The 25,886-nt window shown below is 36.4% G+C and overlaps 4 protein-coding genes across 7 annotated transcripts; 1 reads left to right on the top strand and 3 right to left on the bottom strand.

Moving 5' to 3' along the window:
• Positions 1-220: 220 nt before the first annotated feature.
• Positions 221-4,852, bottom strand: LOC124224856 (kinesin-related protein 4). The gene is made up of 9 exons (XM_046637058.2): positions 4,702-4,852; positions 4,465-4,566; positions 4,238-4,372; positions 3,735-4,065; positions 3,062-3,479; positions 1,461-2,955; positions 1,127-1,371; positions 824-1,014; positions 221-631 (listed from the first exon to the last, which is right to left on the bottom strand). The coding sequence occupies exons 2-9, from the start codon at positions 4,554-4,556 to the stop codon at positions 563-565; spliced, it is 2,976 nt and encodes a 991-aa protein (XP_046493014.2). The 5' UTR covers positions 4,557-4,566; positions 4,702-4,852; the 3' UTR covers positions 221-562.
• Positions 4,853-5,389: 537 nt separating this feature from the next.
• Positions 5,390-12,691, bottom strand: LOC124213000 (solute carrier family 35 member F5). 3 transcript variants are annotated; one of them, XM_046613759.1, is made up of 10 exons: positions 12,602-12,691; positions 11,411-11,626; positions 10,435-10,572; positions 10,121-10,177; positions 9,296-9,559; positions 9,027-9,209; positions 8,616-8,932; positions 8,274-8,522; positions 8,103-8,155; positions 5,390-7,970 (listed from the first exon to the last, which is right to left on the bottom strand). In XM_046613759.1, exons 2-10 carry the CDS (start codon positions 11,570-11,572, stop codon positions 7,945-7,947), a joined length of 1,449 nt encoding a protein of 482 aa, XP_046469715.1. In that variant the 5' UTR covers positions 11,573-11,626; positions 12,602-12,691; the 3' UTR covers positions 5,390-7,944. The 3 variants fall into 3 exon arrangements, with proteins under 3 accessions (XP_046469715.1, XP_046469705.1, XP_068990341.1); XM_046613749.2 differs by lacking the exon at positions 12,602-12,691 and adding an exon at positions 12,046-12,307; XM_069134240.1 differs by lacking the exon at positions 12,602-12,691 and adding an exon at positions 11,741-11,951.
• Positions 12,692-13,484: 793 nt separating this feature from the next.
• On the top strand, positions 13,485-23,110 carry BBS4 (Bardet-Biedl syndrome 4). Of its 2 annotated transcripts, none has more exons than XM_046630126.2 (10): positions 13,485-13,743; positions 13,973-14,115; positions 14,222-14,334; positions 14,652-14,746; positions 14,820-14,982; positions 15,273-15,426; positions 16,062-16,184; positions 18,994-19,180; positions 20,962-21,170; positions 22,814-23,110. In XM_046630126.2, the coding sequence occupies exons 1-10, from the start codon at positions 13,662-13,664 to the stop codon at positions 22,913-22,915; spliced, it is 1,371 nt and encodes a 456-aa protein (XP_046486082.1). In that variant the 5' UTR covers positions 13,485-13,661; the 3' UTR covers positions 22,916-23,110. The 2 variants fall into 2 exon arrangements, with proteins under 2 accessions (XP_046486082.1, XP_046486083.1); XM_046630127.2 differs by having other exon boundaries at positions 13,486-13,633; positions 22,814-23,109.
• LOC124220800 (uncharacterized) lies at positions 17,309-18,170 on the bottom strand. The gene is made up of 2 exons (XM_046630128.2): positions 17,982-18,170; positions 17,309-17,884 (listed from the first exon to the last, which is right to left on the bottom strand). Exons 1-2 carry the CDS (start codon positions 18,145-18,147, stop codon positions 17,673-17,675), a joined length of 378 nt encoding a protein of 125 aa, XP_046486084.1. The 5' UTR covers positions 18,148-18,170; the 3' UTR covers positions 17,309-17,672.
• Positions 23,111-25,886: the final 2,776 nt, after the last annotated feature.

The raw sequence follows: 25,886 nt of genomic DNA on the forward strand, positions 1-25,886 counted from the left end.
CATCTGGTTTCAACATTTACTAAAAATGGTCAAAAGTAAACTAGTAAGAAATTTAATTCTTTACGGAATGTAGAGCAGAGTACAATATTGAAAATCAATGCATACGATAGATTAAAAAAACAGAAAAGAAAACCACAGTCTTACGATTAGATAGACCATAATCGAGTAAACATTTAATCACAAATCCGTGTACATACATCAATACTATGAATTACGACCATATGGAAAGAAAGCAGTACAATATATCATATAAAATAGGACTCAATATAGACATTATATCAAACAACTATCGATCAACTGGATTATACCCATGCTAGGAGTGATCGGCGTGTTACTTGAAATTTATGTAAGATTATTACATTTCTTACAGGAGCGCTGAAAATTAGAAGCAAAAAAATACTGAGTTTTACAAGATAGTTTCAGGGTATTAAATCTCGTGACAAAGTTGGATCTACTAAGCAAGCACCATAGTTTAACCGGTCAAATATCCTAAAACTGTATTTTCCTGTCTCTTTTTGTTTTCTCTATACTATCTAACATTTTTGAGTCTATGTATCTCAAATCAGAATAGGTGTTGTTTGGATATCTTCTGTCTCCACCTGCCGCTTGATAATCGCTGCATTCGTGCATCCTTGTATGTTAAAAAAAAAGATAGTGTTAAAGAAGATTGCGGAATTTGTTGTATGATAAATGTGAAGCAGATGGGCACGATCACCACAAAGCTATTGTTAAGCTGATTACTGTTATTAAATTGAAGTCTTATAGCTTTGTCAAGTCTCGAACTACGGCATAGCATGTAATTATATATTTATGGTCAACGTACTGGCTTTAAAAATATTTTATTCATCATGTCGAAAAACACTCCACATGCTTCCTTGACAGACGAAATAATGTATTCGAATACTACCTCGATATAACTCAAGTCCTCATATTGATCATGCTCCTCGTAGAAGAAACAATCATAGATCATTGGAAGAAATATAATCATAGCGTACACCATACAGCCAAAGAAGACTGAAATCAATAATAATAATTACGTCCTGAGTAATCCTATGTGAGATGAATTCTTTGGATGAGGGATTTTACCATACTTTGCTACCCGATATACCCTTAATAATAGGATTACCTATTGGATGTTCACCGATAGACTTCAGTTTCGATGTTTTGTTGCTAAAATCCTTATCATGCTTATGCTTTTGCGTATACATAAGTGTTGAAGAAATAATTGAGTCCTCATTTTCACCAGATAACAACTTCTTCAGTATTGCGCTCTGCGTTCCTGCGGTAGGATCGGAAGATGATCTCATATTGCCATTCAAGTAAATTTGTTTTGTTTGTAGCGTTTCAGACAATGGTTGCAGTGCGGAATCCCTTACAGTAAAAAAGTGGTTTAAGTTAATTACTGTCACTGTACCATACAATTGTATTTCAGCGGTTAATGATAATGTCCATCAACTTACAATGTCTTGTTGATCATAGTCGACAGAACTGAACATTGTTCCAAAGTTCTGATTTCTGGTAAACTAAGTTCCATCTGATCTCCCACTTGCGATGTATTGTTAGACTCCTCAGCAATCGATTCCGGCGCTCTTCTTTTCTTTGATATCGGTGCTCCCATTGCTACTTGACAAAAGTACTGCTGTTGCGGACTTTCACCACTCACCATTTTATGCAGCTTCAATTTATTATAGTAATCCCAGTAACTTTTGTTCAAAAGCTGTTGAGTTTTGACTGGTATCGCAGTCGACTTTTCAGTAGGTACATCTGTATCTGCTCTAGGAGATTGAAGCGATGATAAATTCTGCTTCTCCAAATCCAGCGACGAGGTAATTTTAGCATCTTTATGAGGTGGTCTTTGGTATGGCTGGATACAATGTTCTGGTTTTATTCCGTTAAGGTCCGTAGGATGCGGTACTCTTGCATTAATTTCGTTACAATCAATAAAGTTTATATTATCTGCTTGCATGGTATGTTGTGAGCTTGGAAAATTTTCTGTATCATCCGATGTCATATTATTGACGTTTTCTCTATGATTAGACACAGGTATGCGCTGCTGAGTCTGATACATGCAATTACTTTGTGGATCAGGTGTTAATTGTTGTGTGCACTCTGATAGGCATGAGCTTGCTTTTTTTAAATACGGAGTTTGGGTTCGTCTTCGATTCGTTGATATATGTGGCTCCGAACTTTGGATGCGTTTTTTATTAAGCATCAAACGTTGTTCCGACTTCATTTTTCGTTTCTGACGCAAAGATATCACCTTGCCTTGCTCACAGAGCTGCAGAGTCTGATGTTTCCAATCCTGATTCAACACTTGTGGTTTATTTTTTTCAAAATACACGTTTTTCTGTTTCAATGACTCGAACTTTTTGTTTTGATGATCTTCTATCCCGTCAAGGAAACTTGCGTTCAACCTTTCGGCTGGCTGACAATAATTTTTTTGCATTTTACAAAACTGAGTTACTTTGTCTGACACATGCGAGTCTGTGTCTGTAGTTTGCTGTTGTGGCTGAAAGTACGTTTTATTCTTGACTAAGCATTCTGTTCCATTGTCAGGATTACGATTTTGTTTATTAAAAGCTCCGTATCTTTCAGGTTCAGAATCAGTCGTTACTAGCTGATACTGTGGTGCTTGAATGTTACACAGTTTCTGCTGTGCATCTGTAGTGTGTGATTGAAGAGGCTGTTCTGGATGACAATAAATATGAAAATCGTGCTTGGGTATGACGTTATCCTTATTAAAGTTCAAAATATTTTGTTGGGGTCTACTACACTTCTCTTCATTGCGAATATTTTTCATTAACTTTTCTGAATTTGATTTGAATTCAAAATCGCGATCTCTATTCGTTTGAAAGATTAGTGGAAAATTGGATTCAGTTGTTAATTGACGTTGTTTATCTTTGTGGAATTGTAAATGTTGCTGCTGTTTCAAATCATCCAATTTCTTCTTTGAACCTACGGAAATATGTGTATTTAGTATGTGCATCGCGAGTAGTGCTGAAAAAAATACTGTGAGGGTAAATATGTAAATGTTTTTAATCAGTATTGGTCAGAAGCTCACCTATTACTGATTGACTTGTAGGCTCGGTATTTAACTGAAAATCATGACTTTCCAATGTTTGACTCGAGAATGGATTGCTCGTTATTTTAGAAAAGCTTGTGCCTAGACTCATGAATTGAGGAGTAACGTCATTAGGTAACTCCAATTTTGGAATATTAATGTTCTTGAAAAGAGTCGATATTTGGGAATCAGGAGATGACGAAGACGAATTATGTGGCGGAATATCAACCTTCGATTGTGGCTGGGTTGACATTTGAACTGGTAAATTTTGAAAGCTGAGCACTGGTACTTGCACATTATAACACTGAGTTGTGCTCTGATTTTTTTTTCCAGGTACAAGATCGACTTTGTTTGTGATCGGCATATTCGTTGCTTGAACCTTCTTTTCTACCGTCAAAAAGAGCTGCCCATCCTTTGCCTAATATACAAAAGATTTGCTTTCTTCGTCAAATATTAATGATTGTAGTATAGCTATGCTCCCTTTTTCAACCCAAGTACTTCAAATTTGTCTGCTTTTTTGTCACCTGTGCCGGTTACACACAAACTTTCTCTCCCTTCTAGACAAATTTGAATTACCGGCAGTAAAAAGGGTACTATATAAAGTAAAATAAGCTTATTGAAAAAATTATCTTATTTAAGTTCAAATTTCTTCCATGCTTTCCACGATATTCACCTGACAACATTGCAAAGGACGTGTTTGGTCAAATTCAGAACTTTTCAAGTCAATCCTTTCCGAATTTCTTGGCGTTGTTTTCCCGACTGAGGTGCTAGGTCGTGGTGTATCTCTTTCTGAATGTGTTGGACCACTCTTCACTGGACTGCAGCTTTTTCTTCTCGATTCGGCATATCCAGAACTCTGCTCGTTTGATTCTTTGATGGTCCGGACAAATTGAGTCGAGTCGAGCGCAACTTCTGACGATACTATTTGCACAGTTTGTACACCAACACTCTCCATCCCTTTTGATTCGTCAGGTTTCTCAGCCTTCTGCTGAATAACTCGGGCTCTATGAAACAAACATTGAAATTGCATTTACATAGGGACAGAATTAAATGGCAATTACAACTATTATTCAATTTTAATCACGCAGAGATGACAGCTATCATAAAATTTGTAGGCTTTGTGCTTGAAACGTGATTGCGACATCGATACATTTATCAGCAAGGATTCTGTCGTACTGAGTCGAATCTATCCATGGTACAGTTTTGTCCGCAATAGATTTGCAGTCTTTTGATACAGACATTCCTGATTCTTCCTCTGTTCTAACTTCTCCTAGATCAGTTGACGTCATTTGACTTCTCACAGTTGTGACCCTAACAATGTGTTATAAAATTGAAACTTATATAGCTGAGATGGAATTATATCGGCGCTCAACTGTAAATATAGCCATAAGATAATAACATACTTTTTGAATCTTGGATCAGGACAGCCAGATCTTCTCCTGGGCTGCTGACTTTGGGAATATTGCTCTTTTCTAGAATCTTGGGTCCCAAACATTTTTGAAGATCTGAATCAGAAGTAACAGAATGAAGAATAAAGGAGAAGCATAATTGTTTTACTTTTCTTCATACAAACTGAGAAAGAGTTCGAATATTTTTAAATATACAGACAAAAATCAATTAATGTGCAAATGAATACGTACTGAGATCGTGGGACCTGTTCGATTGTCCGGCTTCGCCTTGGCGTGCCGGAAAATGTGACAGTATACGAAGGTTGTATCAAATCGCCAGCATCATCTGCCAACCTACGCTGTGGTATTTTAGGCCAAGAAGGGTCAGCAGGCAGCCTGAATTCATAACGAATATGAAATTTACTCCATACATGCTGATCGGTAACAAATCAGCGGAGGTACAACATACCTTAGTGAACCAAGGTTGTATTTTTGGGGTGTAGGCAATAGGTTTTCACTATTAACTAAGAATCAGACATCTATGAATCATAAAACCATGAAAGTTGCAATCACATTTTTCACATTGGCTACCTTTTATATTCAATCTGAGAGCAGTGTCCTCATCGTGGCACGCCATGTCAAATGAATCGTACATAATTGTTCAACTTTTCAAAGAACCTCCAACGTTTGCTGGATATGAAAGTCCAAGAGGTAGAACGTTAAGTCAAGTGAAAATTACATATTGCATCTACTGTATGTAAGCCGTTAGTATGTCAATGTCAATTTGGTTTGACAATTCGTCCTTTTTTTTGTTTTTAAGTTCACCATGGTAATAATAATATTTTTGTTTTATCTCAGTGGACTTGGATCATTATTAATGAATAGTGCTCTGCAGTATAGATTCCAATCTTAAAAATGTACTTAAAACACAGGTCACTACTACTGCGAATATTTTCTTTTAATTCCTCCGTATGTATAATGATACATGTATAGAATTCCATTCGGTAATTAAGGTTTCTTAATATTTACATTAGATGTACAATTATAATAATACATACAGGAACAGTCAGCTATAATTAATTATAATAAATAATATTGATCCGTTAGCGTATTAGTGATGAAACTGTATATTGTATATGTATATACGAATGTTCATTTTCCTTAAACTGAATTCAGTGTGCAGTACAAACATCTTGGCATGGTATCACCGTTTTCCTATGGCATTTTGAGACCTATCAATCTAGTCTATAAAATTTAATAACACTTTTCTCAACGAATTATATTGCAAAAAACAACAATCTTCCAGGGAAAGAGTGTTGTCAGAGTGAAATAAAGGATGGACAATTATTGCTCATTCAATGTCTGTAAACCGAGATGATTTCGAATTTGACACACGTGTGTTGATAGGGATATTTTGACTCAATGTATAAAATTACCTGATAATTTATATGCATACATACATATAGATACACAGTTGCACTTTAAGGAGCGTGCAGTAATCTATTCATAAGTCTCTAAAATATATATATACATATCTAATCATCAATTTGATTGATGAATATGCACATTGTGCGCATTAACTGAATTGTATTTTGTAATGTATTTATAATAAACAGGCATAGTTAACATTCATAGTTAGTAGTTATTGTACATTTTTGCGCAAGAGATCTTGCCTGACTTTTAAATCATAATACAGGTATTGGAAATACAAAGTGACAAAATATAAAATTTATCAATCCTGTTGACTAGATTTTATTATGCGAGATAGTTTGCATCATTATACTTTCGAAAAATTGGTAAATAATCTTCGACTGATTCGAACACATTTTCAGAATAGTTTCGCGTTTAAGTACTCTGCAATAATTTGCCGAATATAATTTCATCGCTTAGCAAGTTTCAATATACATATACATACATACATATAAACACATGTATATATATATTATATATATATTTGTAACAATTTTATTTCAAGTTGGTCCTAAAATGTAACCAATTATGTTTATTGTTCCTCGACCGATTTAAAACTATATAGTAATATCTCACTGATAGTGTCTTAGAAAATTTAAAGTACCTACTCTATATATTTGGCTGGCTTTTGTAAGCTCGAAAAACTGAATAAAAACACGTCGCATAATTCCTAACTATTTATCAAATCGAAAACAGCAAAACCTGAAGAATGTACGAAACCGTTGCAACAAAAGGAACAGGTTTATTAGCTATCCAAACTTCAAAACTAGGTAAGTTTTTGTGTATTTTTGAAAAGCGATACGCATACTGCACTTCTATAAATATGTTTCCAAGAGTTAGAAAGCACTCGTGAACAGCACAGGATTAACTTTGAACATATTTCCATTTAAATTTTACCCAAACCGACCATTAATCAGTAATAATTATGTATAACAAACCTGTGAGGTTTGTACCGTAAATTAAGCGTAAATTAAAATCTAAATTTTTAACAGCTATAGTATGAATATGTACAAATTACAGGTTGTAAAATGGCAAATATCAACAATACATAAAAGTTCACAGTAAACAATTATGGAAATATAGTTGATCCAAAGCCTATAAGAGTTTAACTGTCTATACAATGAATATGATATCACAAATATAGTTTATATGTAAACATTTTGCATTATATCTTTTAAGCCTTGGCAAAATTATGAGATGAGCTTTCCGTTTCGATACAGTTCAATCAGACAATTTCGTGTAATAGCCATCAAAATAACTTTGCCATCTATAACAATAAATTGTAGTGCTACTATCGTTCTCTAGTCCTATATTTCATTCATAAAAAATAAGATAACGAGGCAGGAATGCCTTCAATAGTCTCCATTACTTCTCTTCACTCAGTAAATGGCAAAATCCGCAGGAGAATTGTTATAATTTAATTGTTCAGGAAAAGCATTTTAAACAAATTCTAACTAACCGGATTAGCCAGCTTAAATTTATCAGCAGTGGGCTTATTAAATTATATTTATCCATTTCAATTAAGCTTTGGTTTGACAGTTATAAAATTTGAAAATGATATTTCAAACCTGACTCATTCTCGAAGTCGACATTCTTCAACGTGTTCTGAATTTTACTTAGATAAAGCAATTAAATATCAGCACATGCATTTTTTATCGCGAATGTGAAACATACTCTGAGTGTTGTAGAACTATGCTTGACGAACGAAATACCTATGGTTATTACAGTGAGCTGTCATTATTATTATTTCTATTGCTTAATATAGCTGCAGCTATTTAATATGGAATATAGAAGCAGCATGGTAGGAGTGGTTATCACTACTTTCGCATCAGTTGCATGAAATTTTAGTTTTTAACAGATGTCTTTACTTTGCCCAATTTTATACATATATAAAAGTGTAACATGTGACAGAATGTCAGGTTTTTCATGTCAATTAATAACTAAGCAGATAAATGACTATAGTGGAATGATGAATTGAATATGGAATCGGTTTTAGACGCAGGCTGCTTATAAGAAACTTTAGAACTAAGACACGAGTTGTAATGCATCTTCTAAAAATAAAAGAGAAAGTAAAATTACAAACGAAAAAGAAAATGAAAATTATTAAACTGTTCAGTGCTGACCTATGTGAGGAACATTTTAACAGCCTATATATTTATTGTCAGATTAGGCCTCGTGCTCACCATTGTTTATACAGATCAAAGATTCTGTTTGTTCTGCTTCCAAGTCTTGTATCCTAAAAATAGTAAACCTATTAAAGCATTGCAATATACGTGCTCATTTGTATGGTAAAGCATGACGCTCTTGGCAAAAGAAAGGATGGTAGCAAGCTAATTGATAATCTGTAATCTCACCTAACAGAGGATCTGCTCCGTCTGCATACCCATGTATAAAGTCTTTTGACACCTTCCAAGACTGGATCCCAATTATCATAGTACGATAGAAGTGACACAATAACAAATGCCAGCAACATGGGAACTGTGCCTAAGTAAAACATACACGGGTATTCGACCTTCTTCACTAAAACGTCAGCTAGCATTGACATTGGCATTGTCAAACTGACAGCCAGCGTAGCAATAAGAGATGACGTTAGGAAACAGCCCCTAGAAAGATATTCAGTTAGCCAAAGTTGTGTAGATAGTGTGAAACAACAGCTGGAAATATTGAATGATAGGAATAGCTGGAGTATATCTTACCACAGCCACAGAACTTCGCTTAAAACAGTACCAATAAGTCCGTTGATGATTAAAAAGGTCCACTGGTGAGTATTGGGCCATTCAAAGTCCTCCCAATCTCCATAGTGGAGTATAAAAAATAAAGGCCACAGAAGTGTCAAATTGAACAGTCCGACAAAGCCAAAGAACATTGGTATATCCATTTTGTCTTCATGGTCAACTTTTCTCCTTAAAAAAACTAGGTACGCTGCATAAAAGAATGCACTGACCAGTGCCAAAATGATACCTATCGGTATCCTGTTGGCTTCGATCGTTAAATCTGACAAGCTCACAAGTACCTGCGAAAACGAAATGCATTGACTTGTGTTTCTATTGCAGCACTTTCTTCGGCAAATGTATCCAGAAGAAAGATTTATTTTCTAAGACACTCACCAGTCCAAGTATGCTGATTAAAACTGCAACGAACTTTGATAGTGTGAATTTATCACTACCGTTGCTGGGAAATACTGCAGCAAGGAATAATGTAAATAAACTGGATGTCGATGATAATACTGTTACGATGCCTGCTTCAGTTCCGATCAACGAAATTTGATAGGTGTAATTGGCCATAAACCACTGTGAAATTGCGAAATGTTCGTAAATATTCTAAAGTCTTAAATTAATATTGAAACAGGATAAGAAGTAATTACAAATATTCATACCAATAGGCAGAACATAAGAGCAATTTTTGCTACTTTCTGCACTGAAAACTTGTTGGCTTGCCGCTTGGCATGTTCTCCAGCTCTGACACTAGCTTGATAACTAAGCCTTGCCAAAAGTGCTTCTGTAGCATCACATTCGGACATGTGACGAACCTCTGCCAATTTACTAAACCTGACTGAACGTATTGAAGAGTCATCGCTTTCGGTACCCGATGAACGGTCACAATGTTCAGGGGTTTTGATTGGTACAAATGTTGGATCACTCTAGAATAAGATTAATTTGTTTTGTGATTCGATGTACACATTCAAGTTATTTGCACTAGCAGATTGTTTGCAGTACGATTTGAAAATGAATAATTATTCGACTACTACAATGCTGCTCGTCAACAAGTATAAAACAAATTGCACATAAGATGGTTTCAAAAACGACAATCTCTGTGTGAATCGTTTTATTCTGACAGTCAGTTTAGTATCTGTATTCATATTTGTGAGATTTTCAGGTCCAGTTAAAGATTAATAAAACTGATAAATCAATGCAATTACTTTATAGATAATTCTTTAACGAAATAATGAGCAGGAACACTAATGCCAGTTGTGAACGATCGAAAGTATAAACTGAAATATCAGAATATTTTCTTATAATATTTTTGATAGTTTCTAGGAATTCAAAGTGAAAGAAGATTTCTGTAAGTATAAACAGCCGTATTTATCAAAATTTCAGATCAGTCATTATGGTTGATATACGAGGTGTCATAAAAATGAAAAACAAAATTCTGAGAACAATGTTAGTGATAATTTAAGAATAATAATCAAACAGTGTCTCACCAGACTTGTGTTTGCTTCCGCGTAAAAATTGTCATCCTCCATATTCGGATCTATGAACTAGAGAAAAAACGTGATATTTATATGCTGTGGCGAAGAACTGACATAGATTACAAGGTTGAAGTTAGTAACATTAACATAGCCAAACATCAGAAAAAAATCATTATTGCACAGTTTTAGAATGACTTTTAAGGGGTTGGCTTTTAAAATATAAGTCTGTTTAGATTATGATGGTTTACTGAATTCTTCATAAACATTGATCGTTACAATAATGTTACTAACTTATTCCTCGTACTAGATTAGTAATAAAATCATACCATGTAAGTTGCTGGTTTATTACACTGATCTCGCCAAGGAGGCCAAAAGCAGAGACCAAGCAGATACAACGTGAACATTGAAGTTTTGATGTATGTACTGAAAAATGGCTTTTTAAATGCGGCCTCCTGATAAATGTACTGAAAAATATAGAGATTACATTTGAGTACAACTTTTGTACACCTGAATTACTTTGACGTAATCGTAATACAAAATTTCAACTCTAAAGTATCTTATAATTTTCAGGCTTCTATGCCCAAAGTATGACAACATTTTTTCATTGATCAATATCACATGATTGAGAAATCATACCAGGAATAAAGTTTAAGGAGATGCAAAGTAGCATAACAAACGTTCACTTTGAAAAGTTTACCATCGCCATAAATTTTATAAACTTAAAGCTATGTAAGGTTTTAATATTTGAGAGCAAAAAATATTCTACAAGTTTCCAAACGATTGCAGTAACTTCTATCGATTAATATGCAATGAATTACTTTTTTCCTACAGAACTTATTTCTACACGCATTTCAATGGGGAAAAGAAAAATAATATCATGTAATTGTGACAATGACATTTATAATTGATTCTGTCAATACTAAGGTACTGAAGACTTCAAAAAAGTACTTCTGGATTTCTAGGTTTCTAAAAAACCTGAAAATAAGTACTGAAATGTTTAATTTTATAGAGAACCAATTTTGTACTACACGAGAACAGCAACTCTAATTTTTCTTTGTCATTTGAGTCAATAGATAATCATATTCACAAAATCGTTAATCTTGGTCAATCAGTGTCTACTATGAAAAAAATATTATGCATCATTAGGCAGATCTGTTTACTCAAAATAATGCCAAGGTAAATTCTACAATTTAAAATGAATATTCAAATATGCACAGGTTTACTCTGACTAATTTGGGTTTGTAATAATTGTGTTTTGAAACGTTTGGTTCAAAAATAAGAATTAAATATCAATAATCATACTTTGGTGAGTTCGGAACTGGACACCCATATGATATCGACTAGGAGTAAAACCAATAGACCTAAAACGAGTCTTTGCGACTTGTTCATTATAGCTGCGAGCTTATGAGGATCCTCTGCCATCCCTTGTTGTCTTTGTTGTCTCAGTTCCACCGAACAACTCATCTCACGATCCGAGTATAACGTTGTTAAATCTATTTACACATCGCCATGGCGGATCTGTTGGAAGAAACAGAGGAATACGAAACTATCAATACCTTGGTGATGTGGTAGAGATCCATAAGGTTCTCACAATATTTTCAACGCATGGCAGCCATTTGAACCTAGTCTCACATGCTTAATTAAAAGTATTCCCCTACACCTGCATATGAATGTTTTTTTTTTTCTAAGTTCGTGTTACACAGTTTAATACACAAATATACCCCGTTCGTAGTCAAGGTTTGATAACAGGTAGTAGTTGCGCGAGATGACAAAACGAATGGGGTGTAAAAGAGCAACAGAGTAGGAAGTAAGGAGAAAAAAACCGGCAAAAATAAATTGAGAGGCATTTGGTAGGCGGACGTAAAAGTTTGTCGGAAGAAAACACAACGTTGCAGGGAAAATAATTGTATTGAATATCTTATCGTGAAATTACTCACTGCGATAAACCGGGCTCGAGTTTATGTCATGATTGATGAGTTGTGTACGATAATTACGTTCGCGATGCTTTACACCACCAACTGGTCTACATTTCAGAACTTTTGTTATTTCACCGATATGGTTTAATAACGCCGAGGCGTCTCTTTCCATAAATATTCTCCGATTATCGGGGAATCTGTATTCACCATATGTATTTTTTTTCAAATTATTCTTATCGTTATAAGGATATTTAACCGTAAACACGTTTGGTTACATCGCTCGCCACAAACTAACTACATCGATAAATCAACTGCCATGTTCAATTTTCGGTGACGTTTTCGTCTACTTAGTCTTAGCGCACTCTGCCGGATTTTTGAAAGAACTAGTCACAATGTGTGTTCGAATTTTCCCGCCGATTATTGCAAAAATGGCAACGGTTAGACGGAATTCTACCTTTCAAATTGTGGTGGAACTTTGGTGGTAGAGGATCCTCCGTTCAAATGTTTATAATATTATAAAAGAGTATCTGAATGCTAGAAAGATTTCGGTAATTAAAGATAAATGTTGTTAATTTACCTCAATTCTCTGAAAATGGAGGACCGAGCGAATCCGTCATTACCGCCTTTTTCACGAACTAGAACCTCAAGGCACAATTGATGAAACGTATAAATTATAATAGTCTGCGATCGCTTCATCATTTGCATACTGTAACACCTGTGTTTTTGTTATTTGAAGGACGTGCTGCTTTTGACGTCTGTGATATTACGGTGTCTGTATATCTCACGCTACCACTTCGTTCGATATGATATATGAATAGAACATTGAGCTACGATATTGCATTGACGGTTATCTTGCCCATCAGTGTGTGCACTACGGGCACTGAATGCTAATGAGCTTGCTCATTCTCTAATTTGACTAACTACGTGATAAGAAACACCGGGCTGTAGCGGGAGCATTTTATCAGACACGAAATTGCTGCTTGCAATTTTTTAGTGTCACATACTATACGTAAACCTTGGCGCAGTACATATAATTCACTATTTATGAACGAGGATAATTTGTTTCAGTTATACGTTGCTATGTATGATGCTACGGGATTTCTTTATTTGAACCAGATAAATTAAACGCTCTTTTGTTCAAAGTGTCGATCGTGCATTAATTTAAATTGGTCGCATTTATTTATAAGTTTCCAAAACTGATGAAAATATGAAAATTCAATGCTACAATTTTATATGGGAAAAATACCGATTTTTCTTCTCACGATTTATATATTGTAGTCCGTATTTTAAAAATATTTCTTAACAAAAGAATAAAAGTACTTTAATTATTGCATAAAATAATACAGGACGATCATTTTACGTAAAAATATTTTTCTAACGTGGTGTCTTATACTGCGATATAAAAATTTGCAAAAGGTATAGCGATCAATGTTCGTTGTTGAAAGCAAATGTGTGGGAATAAAATGTAGTTGTGCAAAAAGATGCACGTGGTTCCACTGGGCGCCCGCGTTGCTGGGTAACGGAACGGAACAACATTGGACACTTGTCATCGCATCCTTACTAACAGCAGTTGCTCTGTGATAGCAACCGCGGAGCGCTTTAATACAGTGTAAGACTGAAAACAAGTAATTTGAATAATGGCTAACAACGTGTTGATTAACGGGCGAATTCACCATTCGACAATGCCACAAAGTTTGAGTATTGATAGAGGCAAGAAAGGTATATAATAATTAACAGTGTTTAGGAGAACTCAACGTTGTCGCAATTTTTACTTAAGATTACTGCTAAGGTCGGTAATTTTTCATTTACACGATGTCATGACACCATCGAGAAATACGGCGATTGTTTTTCAAATAATTTTTTCTGTGAGATTTTATATTCAGAGTTACATGAGAATCGCATAATTATCAACAGGGATAAATTAATATCATGTGAATTATTGTCACAGTTCCAGACATTCCAGCAATTGAAACTCGAAACTGGCTCCTCCATAAACATTACACGCGTCACGAGTACAAAATCTGCAAGATACTCCTCGAGGAAGAGTTGGCAAGGTCCAACGGTCACAACGAATATGCTTCTTACTTGAAGGTGATACCGCTTTTGAAGAAAGTAGAAATCGATGAAACTAATAAGTTAGTCCGGTACTCTTCACTCATTTGATTTTCATCGAAATCTTGAATACAAATAATTTCAGGGACTCATACTCAGGAAGGAAGGCAAAGTACAAGACTCGATGGATTGCTTTCAAGTTTGTTATACGGTCAATACAAGAAACATCGAAAATGTGAAGCAAATAGCCAAGTCGCTGTGAGTGAATTATTATGATTTGCAACAGTATCACCGAAATGCTTGTAATAGAAGAAATACACAAAGGATAACTATTGATATACTCCACGAATGAGATACTTACGCACACGTTTTTTTCATCAGTCTAGAGTAGCTATAATTGCTTATAACTTATAATAATACTCGTATAATTCCTCATTCAGCAATGTCGAATAATTTACCTCGCATTTTTTTAAATATCCACATAAAATCTGGCAGCTTATTTGTACACAAAAAATGGAAAGAAAAAATTTTTAATATTGCCGATAAAAATAAACTTCGTTGTAAATTTCGAGTAGATTTTTATTAGGAAGTCACAGACGAGCGCTCGAGGCGTACCTGGAGGCTGATAGAATGTGCGGGTCGCCGGACTGGGAGATTCTTTATAACTTGGGTAAGAATAAACCATATAAATCGTAAATATTTTATAAAAATATCATGGAAAAATATGTCGGCTCTTTCCGCAGGCGAGTGCTACACTAAATTGAATCAGCCGTCGGACGGGACGCGTTGCTTGAAACGAGCTATCGGCTTGACCGCCGATGAAAGGCCTTACCTAAGCTTGGCCAAGATTTACGTTGCGGAAGGTCTCGTCGCCGAAGCTGTTCAGGTTTACACGTCCGCTCTCAGGTCGGTGAATTAGTACTAAGATTTAGGGTGCAGCTGCACGAGGTGAGCTAAATTTTGCCAAATCGCCTTTGGTCGATCGAGCTCTGCTCGGCCTGATAGCTTGATTGATAATATCGGGTATTGGAAGTTCGATCAAATAATCCCGGACATTTACGCCCAATTAGTTCTGCTCGGTTGTGGAGCGCTGGTACCGTTGTTGCGTCTACACCGTCTTCCAGGACACGCTCACACCTATACGAAGACTGTAATTCGAAACCAGCGTAATCGCATTCCTTCTTGCATGTGTGCAGCGTCTGTCCCGAGAACATCGACGTCGCTGTTGAGCTCGGTCTCTTGTATCTCAAGCTCGGAGACACTCAGAGAGCTTTCCAGCAATTCGGACTTGCTCTCGTCCAGCAGCCGATCTGTCCTGAAGCGCTCTTGCCCATGGCTTCTGTGATGCAGGTCTGGAAAATACGATGTTTCTTTCGAATTTTCAATCCCCTGGAAGTAGAAATCAGAAAATTGAAATCAGTACTATCTTTGCTCAAACGATAATTGTTTGGGTGGGGGTCAAGAAGCAGAATATCCACGAAATGGAAAGGTCGCGATGTTAAATTTTTATGCATGCGGATATCTTATGCATGAAATTCCAAAATGTGAAAAGTTTAAAATGTACCTCCTAAGACAAAAAATGGAGTCGACAGAACTCTAATAAACATATATAGATACATATATATATAGAAATTTTGAAGATGCTGTGTAGTAGCTTTTTCGTTATTTTATCTTACCACATTTAAGTATTGTAGCAATTTATACATTTCCGCGTTCTCGAAAATGCGATATCGTGATTCTTGCGTTATATGGCCATTCTACTTTTCCACCACCACCCAGAGTTCGAAATAGGTTCTGTTTCGGCGAAAGTGTTTGCTAATACATTGACAAGTCGAGCATATTACTCTGTACCTGACGAAGAGGTTTGTGAACTTCGCCAATTGAGAAGTAAACGAAAAGTAATGGAGACAGTTCTGCGAAGGGGTCGAGAAATCGATTCGCCTAAAGAACGTGATGCACATACTTGATTGTGTGTTTGGTTGCAGGGTCACCAGGAGTACGACGTCGCGATGTCCAAGTACAGAATAGCGGCTCAAGAGCATCCAGAGTCGGTCGCTCTGTGGAACAACATCGGGATGTGCTTTTATGGAAAACGTAAATTTGTAGCAGTGAGTGAAATTCAATAGTTATATTTGCTTTATCACTTTAGAAGTCAGTAGGATAAACACGATTTCCTCTCAATTACGTCCATAACGTTTGTACAGGCTGTACGCATACACGCCGTCGCTTATTGTTAGTTTCTAATTTCGTGCGAAAATATACCAGGGCGAACGTATCGCCTTCCAGGCTTGAAAAAAAATTTCCGGGATATATGGCCCTCTTCAAATGGTGAATACTGATGTAAGAAAAAAAAAATCTGAAAATAGAAAATTTGTATAGGTATAAAGTAATGGGATCAACAGGGAAAGGTAAAGTACCGAGGTTTGAGTGGAAAAATATATCTGTATGGAGATATGTTCTTATTTATACTTTGACTCCTACCGCAGGAAATACTGCAGACGAATTTCAAGCATTATTTCCCTGCTAGAACAGAAGTCATAAATGAATATAAGATATTACGTGCTAGAAGGCGTAATGAGAGTTTTTGTTGAACATTAATCATGCTGTAGCTATCGGTAGCTTACGGATAGACGATTGAGTTTTTTAACAGAAAGGGGAGAGTAAAATATTCGTTCATCTTGTACATTGGCTATGTACGATATTTTTCAAGTATTCTATTCGATGCCGTTAGGAAAAATTGTATACTTCACAACGAGCACTTCAGTGCCTCGATTTTGTACGGAAACAAATAAATACTTGAACGGTCGAGTTTTTAAGTACACAGAATTGAAAAAGAATTTTGCGAGGCAGACCCGGTAAATAACCGGAGATTATTATGTTGAAGATGATAAACGCGCATTTGGGGATTTATTTAAGTGTGCAAGGGGTAGGTAAATAATTTATTATGCGAGTATAAGATAGAAATGCAGACGAAAGGAAATAGAAAAAAGATTATGAATAATTGCTATACTCCAATTAGTCAGATATTAGATTTATTCATCTTGTTCGATTTCATCCAGGTATTTTTCTATTTGTTGTTTTATACAACCTTTAACGTAGCCACAAATACAATTGTTTTTGTTTTCGTTTTTTAATTAAATTGTTATAAATTATATAATAGTAAATTGATATAAATAAATACAAAAATATAGACAAAATAAATAATATGATAGACACGCATACAGTTAGGAATCAAGTATTTGAAATAAATATTATGGTTAAAATAAGTACAGTATCACTTGTTTTAACTCAAGTTTAGATTTTTTGAACATTTCGATTTGTTTTCAGAAGTTTTTACGTAATAAGAAAAATAAAAGAAACCAGAAATTCGTTATGGGAAAATTTTGGGAGCTGTAAATTCAGCTCGTCTGTGTTACAGAAATAGATAATTCTTAAATTTTCATAAAACCAAATATAGGATCAAGCAGTAGATGTTTTTCATTTTTAAATTTTGGACTTTATCAAGGTAGCATTTTGTTAAACTTAAGGTACTGAATTGAGTTTTCGACAAACGGAGAAGGTAAAGTTAGAGTGCTTCGATCAGCATCTTGTATTCTTCAGTCAACGGCCGTTGAGTTGTCTGTCGCTTCTTCGGTATTTTCGATAATTTCATTCAACAGGTAATGCAAGGCGATATCAATACTTGAGTCTATAACACGTTCACCAATTCTTTCCCCCAGCTTTTCCAAAACTTTGTGCGTTCTGGATTTGGAACGTTTAGGACCACGTTTACGAGCCTTTCGCGTTTTTCTAACAAGATTTTCAGTTTCTGTGGGATAAAGACGATGATCGTGATTCAATGTAAAACAAAATACAAAACGTGAACAATAGTGCGGGATTTTTTTTTTTTTCATCATGAAACTCACCTTCCGGAAGCCAATTCGTAGAGACTAATCCAAACTCTTCGAGATCTGCGAGGCTCGTGGAGTGCTTAAGAATCCCCTCGTCCAAATTTTCGGTTGGCATCGCAGCTACGGAGACCACCAAAGCAGTTATTCCAAAAAATACGAGACACAATGAAGTGATCTTCATTTTAGACGTTTTTTGAGCAGTCCTTGCTTATAGTAATAGGCGGGATGCCGACTTGCGGAATGATGTGAAAATCCGTTGGGTGTGAATTTATAAGTGCAAATACTTCCGTGTCCGAAGCGGACATGCAAAGTTTTCTCCGCAAGTGATAACATCCGTTGGCAAGAGCCGCCAGTGCAATATATCTTCAATAGATAACTAACCACTGGGATGACGTCATTTTGCGTGATTTGAGACCGCCTAGAATTGATCATCATTATTCTTTAAAAATTATATTGGCAGAACGACGTCAATGACATCGATTCATTTCCGCGGTTGAAACATTTTCCACGTTTGTATCCTGTATTTTTCCGTATTTCCAATGGAATAAATATACCGGAAAACCACATCGTGAATAAGAACTGGAAATAACGAAATATTTGTAAACAGAACTATAACTAGAAACATATGTGACTTTTCTGCTGTACGTTCTGCAATATCGTAAGTTTTCGCAAGATTTTCAAAAGCCGGAACAATACGATGGAGGATAATACGTGAAAAATAAAAAAAATACATCAGCAGTTTCAAAGTAACTTAAGCAACAGCAGTTAGTAACATCCTTTATGTGACCCACATCTACGTGGGTTTCCCCAATTTCATTGAAAGATTCCCATTTATCATAAATATTGTAAATTTCGGTACGTCCTTTGGAAATTAGCGAATAGTTGAGAAGGAAATTCCTTTTTTCATCCCAGTTATATTTTTCTTTTTCACAAATATTTTCTTGTTTTGTTGGTCTTCTCCATAATTACCATAGTTGCACGCGCATTTTTAACTATTCACATTTCATTTGTTACGGTGGATTCTCAGGCGATCACCTGCTTGAAGAGGGCGCACTACCTGAACCCACTTGCCTCGTCGTCAGCCTTCAACTTGGGCATCGTTTTTCTCTCTACTGGACAGCCGGCCTCAGCTGCCATTTATCTTTGCAACGCAGCAGCCTCAAGCACCTCAGTAAGCTTGAAACAAGCTGGACAAACTTACATGCTGTTGGGAGGTCAGTGCAGGGTGTGAAAATTTTTTAATTATCTAAACTTTTTTTCAAACGTTCCTGAAATTCCGCCGCAAAGATTGATCTGACAAATGGTTGTGTGACGTATAAAAAATCGAACAATTTCACAGATTTTTAAAATTACTGAATAGGTTGCAGTTGCAGTTAAACGTTTAAATGAGAACCAATACAGGTGATATGTATAATGTTTTATAACATAGGTATGATGATAATTCTCTGTGAAAAGTTGCAGTGCTCGTATCGATATAAGGTAAAAACTTTTGCTGAGTTTTTATCGCAATTTTATACATCTGTAACGATACATGTTGTCAAAACATTTCAGCAAAGGTTCAATTAGATATTTTGGTGATAATGGGAAAAACTTGCGAACGATACCAGCTCATACATCCATTTCATCAAAATCAACTAGATTTTTTCTTCAAGCTGTTATAAACCAAATCAAGGAATTTTCAAGTGAGATTGCATTTCGAAAAACTGAGTTACACGGTTTTATTTATATCCCAAAAGTACGCAATTTCGAGGCGCAAGAATAGCCATTAATAAAGAGCGTATGGTAATTTTACGGCGATGAATGCGTGGCCGGGTATTTTCAGCCCAAATTTATTGAGGTAAATTTTTTTACTATCTGTTTTCAACGTGTGTGTGTGTGTGTGTGTGTGTTGTGTATTTATGAAATTTTTAATTTCCATCGATAAATTTGACAAGCATATGGAGATCCTGCTGGGTATCCCTCAGGAAATTTTCGTTACGATGCCAATAATCTGTTTGCTTTTCGAAGGGCCTTTGCGGAACATCACAACTCGGTAGCTCGAGTATTACATATTATCGCTATAACTACGGTTTTTTAAAATTACATTCTATATTAAAGATACCGCGTTCGTTCGTCAGCTCGAGGGGTCTGCTCAGCTATAACGTTAACTAGATTACATAATAGAGCTTTGTTCGCGAATCGCATTATCTTAGCTACGTACATACATGTATAATGTGTGTGTATATCTACATGTAGCTTTAACATTATTCCATATTACCGATTGAAACGAGTCTACGTTGAGAAAAATTTTTTCGATCTAAGATCTTGAGAGTTTCGAATAGTTGAATTCGGTTCTTGATCTCTACTATACGAATCTTTTTCTCCAAGCGCTGGAGAAATTAGGAATTAACCGAAAGAACAAACTTCTGTACCTGAAGCCATAAAGCTAATTCAAATTTAAGGGGAAAATTAAATTTTTTGTTTTTCCCTTGACCGCGTGCGTTTCACCCCGTTCGAATCTTAATTGGAGCTTATACTGAGATATACACGTGTCATCAAATTCCCCGTGCAACGTGTTTCAAAACTTGTGAAAACACTTTCCTTCGTCGGGAAATTTTCCAAGTTTGCACATTACAATATTTTGAAGAAATTTTAGTCAGGGGTGGAAACCCACTAATTACCGAAGTTGTGAATGTCAGGTTTTGGTCAAATCACGTCTTTGTAGTTACCTGGAAGTCACAACCTTTGATACCTTCTGCGTATAATTATTTTACAGGCTTACAATATCAATATTTTGGGAAGCGTCTTGTCCCGATTTCTGTGTCTTCGGAAATCAGATGAAAAAAAGCTGCTGGCTCGAGTCGGCAAAAGACACTTTATTTTTTTTTCTGGAGCTCGGATTTGAGCTGAATCAGTATTTTTAGCTTAAGGTAATAAGAGGAGAGGAAAAACAAAGAAACACACGAAACATTATCCTGGCAGACAGAGATGACTTTCCAACGATGTTTTTCTGCAGTTGCCCTGAAGCAGCTCGAGGATTATGAGGGGGCGGAAAAGGCGATGACTAAAGCTTACAGCCTGACGCCTCGGGATCCTTTGGTCTTAGTCAACTTCGCGATAATCATGGAAGCTGGAGGGAAGAGGCAACGTGCTTTCGACCTTCTCGTGGAACTCAGTGACGTTCTTGCAACTGTAAACGACATCCCTTCCAGGCACAGTTCCGAGGTAAATTTAGCTGTAATACGATATGCACGAATGTTTTTTTGTTGTGTTTTTTACGATCACTCATTACAAACACAGCAGCTTGTCGGTGATAAACGTTTAACGAATTTCCCTGTCTTATTTGCGTCAACCGCCAACGTCAATTTTCCGCAAGCTGGGACCGTTTTATATTCTTTGGAACTCGAATATACAGTGTCGAATTTCGACAAGCTGGGAGTTTTGCTGTCTAGAAAAGCCTCGATCGTTTCAAAGCTTTGAATGGCGTTGAGTTAGCGGGCGATTATCTATCTGTTTCGCACTTTTTGGAAAAATTTCCACGTTATCGTATCGCTTCAGGGCTTAGAATTATGCCAACGGTTTTTGTTCAACTTCCCGTATTGGGGCGGGGTTGAAATTCCGAATTTAAAAAGTTCCGCATTCGCCAAATTCCGGATTTTTCAGTGTCGAAACTTAAAGTAAAGAAATCAAACTTGGACGAAACATCAAACTTTCGAATGGTGCGAAACACGACGCTCAATGTTCCGAAAGGATAGAATGCCGAAAAGGCATAACTCTGACAAGTCAAAGTTTCGAAAGTGCGAAAATGAGAAAATCTTAAAATCTGAAACACTTAAATTCCGAATGATCGAAGATTTTCAGTTCTGTGAATTTTTGGCTTGGCGAAAATTCACCACTTTGATTTTTCTTTATTTTGGACTTTGGATATTTTTACGTTCGAAATCCTGGTCATTATGATTTTTAGTTTTTCTGATTTTTTACACTCACTCGTTGAGTAAACTACGCTGTGTGAGTTTATTTTAACTTTTGAAATTTGCCTCCATCGAAACTTTAATTTTCGGAATTATGCTCTATCGGCACTTTATTTTGCAGAACTTTGCTCTATAGTAATTTGGATTTTCGGAATCTTATGTTTCGGAAGTTTGAAACTTCGGGTTTCCAATCATTCGAAACTTTGTGGTTTCGTAAAGATTTGATTTCTTTACTTCAACATCGCCAACAAATACTTCGGAATTAGGCACTTTCGGAACTTTTCAAATTCGGAACTTCAACTCCATCTCCCCGTACGACGTCAGAAAAGGAAAACGAGATATGAATTAGAAGACCAAGTTATAGACAATCCTAACGAAGAAGCGGAAATTCCTCTCGCCCTCGGTGGATTCCGTTCTATCACTCGTCGTTATGATACGATATAGGAACTTGTTTTCGCGCACAGCGAGAATATCCCGAAAGCAGAATACTTCTTCCAAATCTTCTCTTGTCTTTCGACGAGGGTCTGGCAGGTTAATGGATTTGCGAATCGACAATTCCCAAAGGATCTTATCCGTACAGTTTCAAGCCAATGCGGCACGGACTATACGGCGGTTTACCCTCGGGCGGTGCTCCAACTCATGGACAATTCTGAAACTAATTAATTAACAACGGATTACAGAGATCGGCGATACGCAGCCTTCTTGTCTTTTCATCACTGCGGTCGCAAGTTCAGTGTTCCGATTGTCAGTCGCAGCTGTCGATTTCTATTCCTCTGATTGTGAGCTTGTGAAACGAGCATTAGCATGTTATGTAAAGTTCCTTGAACTGTCTTCGTTACTTGAAACCCTGACTGTACCCATGCGAATTTACGTACTTAAACTTCTGACGATTTTCAGATCACGGAGACCGTCCGGAAGTTGTCGGCGAAGCTGGAACAGACCGAGGAAGAAGCTCCATCAGCAGCCGAAGCTCGGGCTCTCAGCGAGGACGAGGTTTAATGTAATTTGACGGTATTATTTGTTCTCAATACATCACCCGATACTATGGAATTCTAACTTGAATCAATTGCGAGAAGTGCTGTGAAGAGGATTTGCAATACGTCGGAATATAATTGTTCCGCTGGTGAACGAGTAATTTCATTGTTTCATTCCTACCTCGAACCGCTTATCGTGCACTCCAGATTCAAAAATCAGAAGTATTGTAGTCGATTATTTTTCTTCAATGTTTGAAAGAGATTTTATATAATGCGAGCATGTTGCATGGGTTTATCCACGCGTGTTTTCCGTACACAAAGTGCCCGTTTCTATAACGCTTGAGTGAGTCTGCGAATGCGCATGCGCGGAGTACTGAAAAAACCACTTTTAAGCCCTACGAGTGTAAAGTGATATTTTCTGTACTGCGCGCATGCGCTGTAGCGAACAAATCTGACATTACGCGACTCTAACCTCACTTTCGTGCTTCGTGAAAAAACGCGTAACATACTCTCGTTATATAAAGAATCGTATGCAAGAAGGAGCAAACGGTCTTTTCGTATTTGGCTCACCTACGAATCATATCGAAAACTTACGCTCAACTCGAAAAGACTGAGTTTGCCTTTTTGTTAGGCAATGCACTATCGATTCGTAAGTATTTTGAACAGTGTCAGAAGAATATAACGAGAAGTTTGTTCGTCGATCTTGCAGGCCTATGATTTCGAGCTCATAGCCAAGCGTCGTTATAATTACCATTCACGGAGTTATAATTTGACTCCTATGATATTTTTGAAAACCATGCGTCCAGCGGCGTAACATCCGCATCAAGGTGACTAGCGTGCGGTTGAATTAGGTACGAGCAATTTAAGCGGACAGCGAGGCTGGGCCTAATGAGAGCTTGATTCTCCCCTGGGATTGACCGCCATTTGCCGTCTATGGAGGCTTGTGTGAGTAGCGAATCGTCGCAAAGAAAGGAATCGACTGCCACCGGCGATTTGTATGGATGGACGAGAGCACGTGAGCTTGCGAAATTGACTTCTCTCGGTCACGAGATGACATTTCTCTGGAAAATTCCACCCCCAATGTGTTCGCTTAGAGGGATGATTACCGACACCTGTGACTGGATTTTTTAAGCCTAACCTAAGCTAACCTAACCTAATCCTCGTCATTTTTTAATTTCTTCAAAAACTTTTCTGCAACTGTCCCAACTCTGAAACAGTACCCTCATTTTTTTCAGATTTTTTATTCAACCAGTTAATTATATATAAATATTGAGAGCTATTTCGAATAGGAACTTTTTGAAAAGTCTCAAAAGAATTTCAAAAACTGTACTGTATTTGCCAAATATTGAAAGATCGGGCCCATGACGGGTCAATTTTCTTTCCCTTTTTTTAGCACTCTTAATTTTTCTGACAAACTTAGACATTGTTTAAACGGTCTGAGAATTCCCAAGAAACCCACAAAACTTCTATCTTTTATTTTCGACATTTGTAGACCAGTTTCATTATGAAGTCGATGGAAAAAGTTGAATGTAACAAAAAAACAACGAACAATTATCGCTCTACAATTTGCACTGGTCTAGAAATGTACCAAGTGAAATATAGAAATTTTGTCGAGAATTTTCAGACCGTACAAACAATGCTTTAGTTTATTAAAAAAATTAAATGTCCTGAAAAAAAATCAGCCCATTATGAGCCCGGTCTTGAAATATCTGGCATATAAAATATAGTTTTTGAGAATTTTAGAACAGGTCGTTTTCAAAATCACTTTAAATATTTATAAATAATTACGCAGATGAAAGAAAATCTGGAAAAATTCAGGGTACTGTTTCAAAGTTAGGACAATTGAAGAACGTTTTTTTAAACATAATCAGAAATGGTGAGGAACAATCGTCGGTTGGGTTCGCATGGAATTCCACATATATAGGCAGTACATATATACATAGCCAGTAATGAAACGTGTGTGGTAAATTTACCGTGTAATTTATACACTTGAAAAACGACATTCAACCTAATGATACGGATGCATAGGTACATTTTTCTCTCTCGTGTTACAAGCGATTTAATCCTCGATTCAGTCGAGCACGAAGGGAAAATTTCTATCAACGAACTCGCTTCAGTGTTAGTACGGCAGCTATATCCGTACGCGAAAATAAAGTTGAAAAATCTGCGCAACCTGTTCTGTACTCTACATTTTTACCACGAAAATACAAATCTTCCAGGATATGTGCTCTCCTCAAAATTGAAGAGAATTAGCGTATCCTCTTTAAGGATTAGAGAGTTTGCGGTTTCGGGGATGGTAACGAAGTTGGGTACTTGATGGATTACGAAGAAGGGAAGCGAGTTTGGCGATTCGCGAGTGGCTCAAGCATATTGATTAAAAGTTTACCTGCCGCTTGATAAATGTTGAACAATTTACAGTGATGAAATATATCATTATAATATATCATGTACAATATACCGCTGAAGAAGAAAGCGGGGAGCTGAAGTAATTATTCGGGGGGCTAAAACTGATCGAGACCGATCAGAAAATTGAATGATTCATCTCGCAGATCCGATTATTGGAAAACGACATTTGACCTGGATGGATTGAATGGTGTGATAAATTATACCTCGTCTTTTTTGGAGTTCAGCTTTTTACTCTCGAGATAATTTCTTGAAAGTAGCTAATGGATCAAGCATTTTCCATCAGTGATTATAGATTATTTTAGGTAACTGTGAACCCCAAGTTTGAACGAGCTACTTTACTCATCTCGACGACGACGACGATGACGGGATCAATCTCATATGAAGGAAAATATTGCCAAGGATTTTTAAGAAGCTCCGCAAAATCAGAATATGTCGGTCCAGTTCGTTCCGCTTTAAGGCTACTTCGGTAAATACGTATGCGAAAACATGTATTTCCGGACAAAAATCCCAAAGGTTAACAATATTGTTATAATTGGGAATCAGACTGTAACCCAGAGAGCTTCATCCGCCACTGATCATCCTTTGCTTTT

This window comes from Neodiprion pinetum, chromosome 1 (genome assembly GCF_021155775.2).
Source record: "Neodiprion pinetum isolate iyNeoPine1 chromosome 1, iyNeoPine1.2, whole genome shotgun sequence".
In the NCBI taxonomy this organism is placed as follows: Eukaryota; Metazoa; Arthropoda; class Insecta; order Hymenoptera; family Diprionidae; genus Neodiprion; species Neodiprion pinetum.

What these genes read in the sequence shown, in the direction of transcription:
- LOC124224856 (XM_046637058.2), bottom strand. Translation starts at nt 4,556, where the DNA reads ATGTTTGGGACCCAAGATTCTAGAAAAGAGCAATATTCCCAAAGTCAG. An exon ending in GTCCTTTGCAATGTTGTCAG is followed by an intron (nt 3,480 to 3,734) that starts GTGAATATCGTG and finishes TTTGTATATTAG; the next exon opens with GCAAAGGATGGGCAGCTCTT. An exon ending in ACTATGATCAACAAGACATT is followed by an intron (nt 1,372 to 1,460) that starts GTAAGTTGATGG and finishes TTTTACTGTAAG; the next exon opens with GGATTCCGCACTGCAACCAT.
- LOC124213000 (XM_046613759.1), bottom strand. Translation starts at nt 11,572, where the DNA reads ATGAGTTGTTCGGTGGAACTGAGACAACAAAGACAACAAGGGATGGCA. An exon ending in ATAAACCAGCAACTTACATG is followed by an intron (nt 10,178 to 10,434) that starts GTATGATTTTAT and finishes TTTTTTCTCTAG; the next exon opens with TTCATAGATCCGAATATGGA. An exon ending in TAATCAGCATACTTGGACTG is followed by an intron (nt 8,933 to 9,026) that starts GTGAGTGTCTTA and finishes TCGTTTTCGCAG; the next exon opens with GTACTTGTGAGCTTGTCAGA.
- BBS4 (XM_046630126.2), top strand. Translation starts at nt 13,662, where the DNA reads ATGGCTAACAACGTGTTGATTAACGGGCGAATTCACCATTCGACAATG. An exon ending in CCATGGCTTCTGTGATGCAG is followed by an intron (nt 15,427 to 16,061) that starts GTCTGGAAAATA and finishes GTTTGGTTGCAG; the next exon opens with GGTCACCAGGAGTACGACGT. An exon ending in GAAAACGTAAATTTGTAGCA is followed by an intron (nt 16,185 to 18,993) that starts GTGAGTGAAATT and finishes GTGGATTCTCAG; the next exon opens with GCGATCACCTGCTTGAAGAG.
- LOC124220800 (XM_046630128.2), bottom strand. Translation starts at nt 18,147, where the DNA reads ATGAAGATCACTTCATTGTGTCTCGTATTTTTTGGAATAACTGCTTTG. An exon ending in TACGAATTGGCTTCCGGAAG is followed by an intron (nt 17,885 to 17,981) that starts GTGAGTTTCATG and finishes TTTATCCCACAG; the next exon opens with AAACTGAAAATCTTGTTAGA.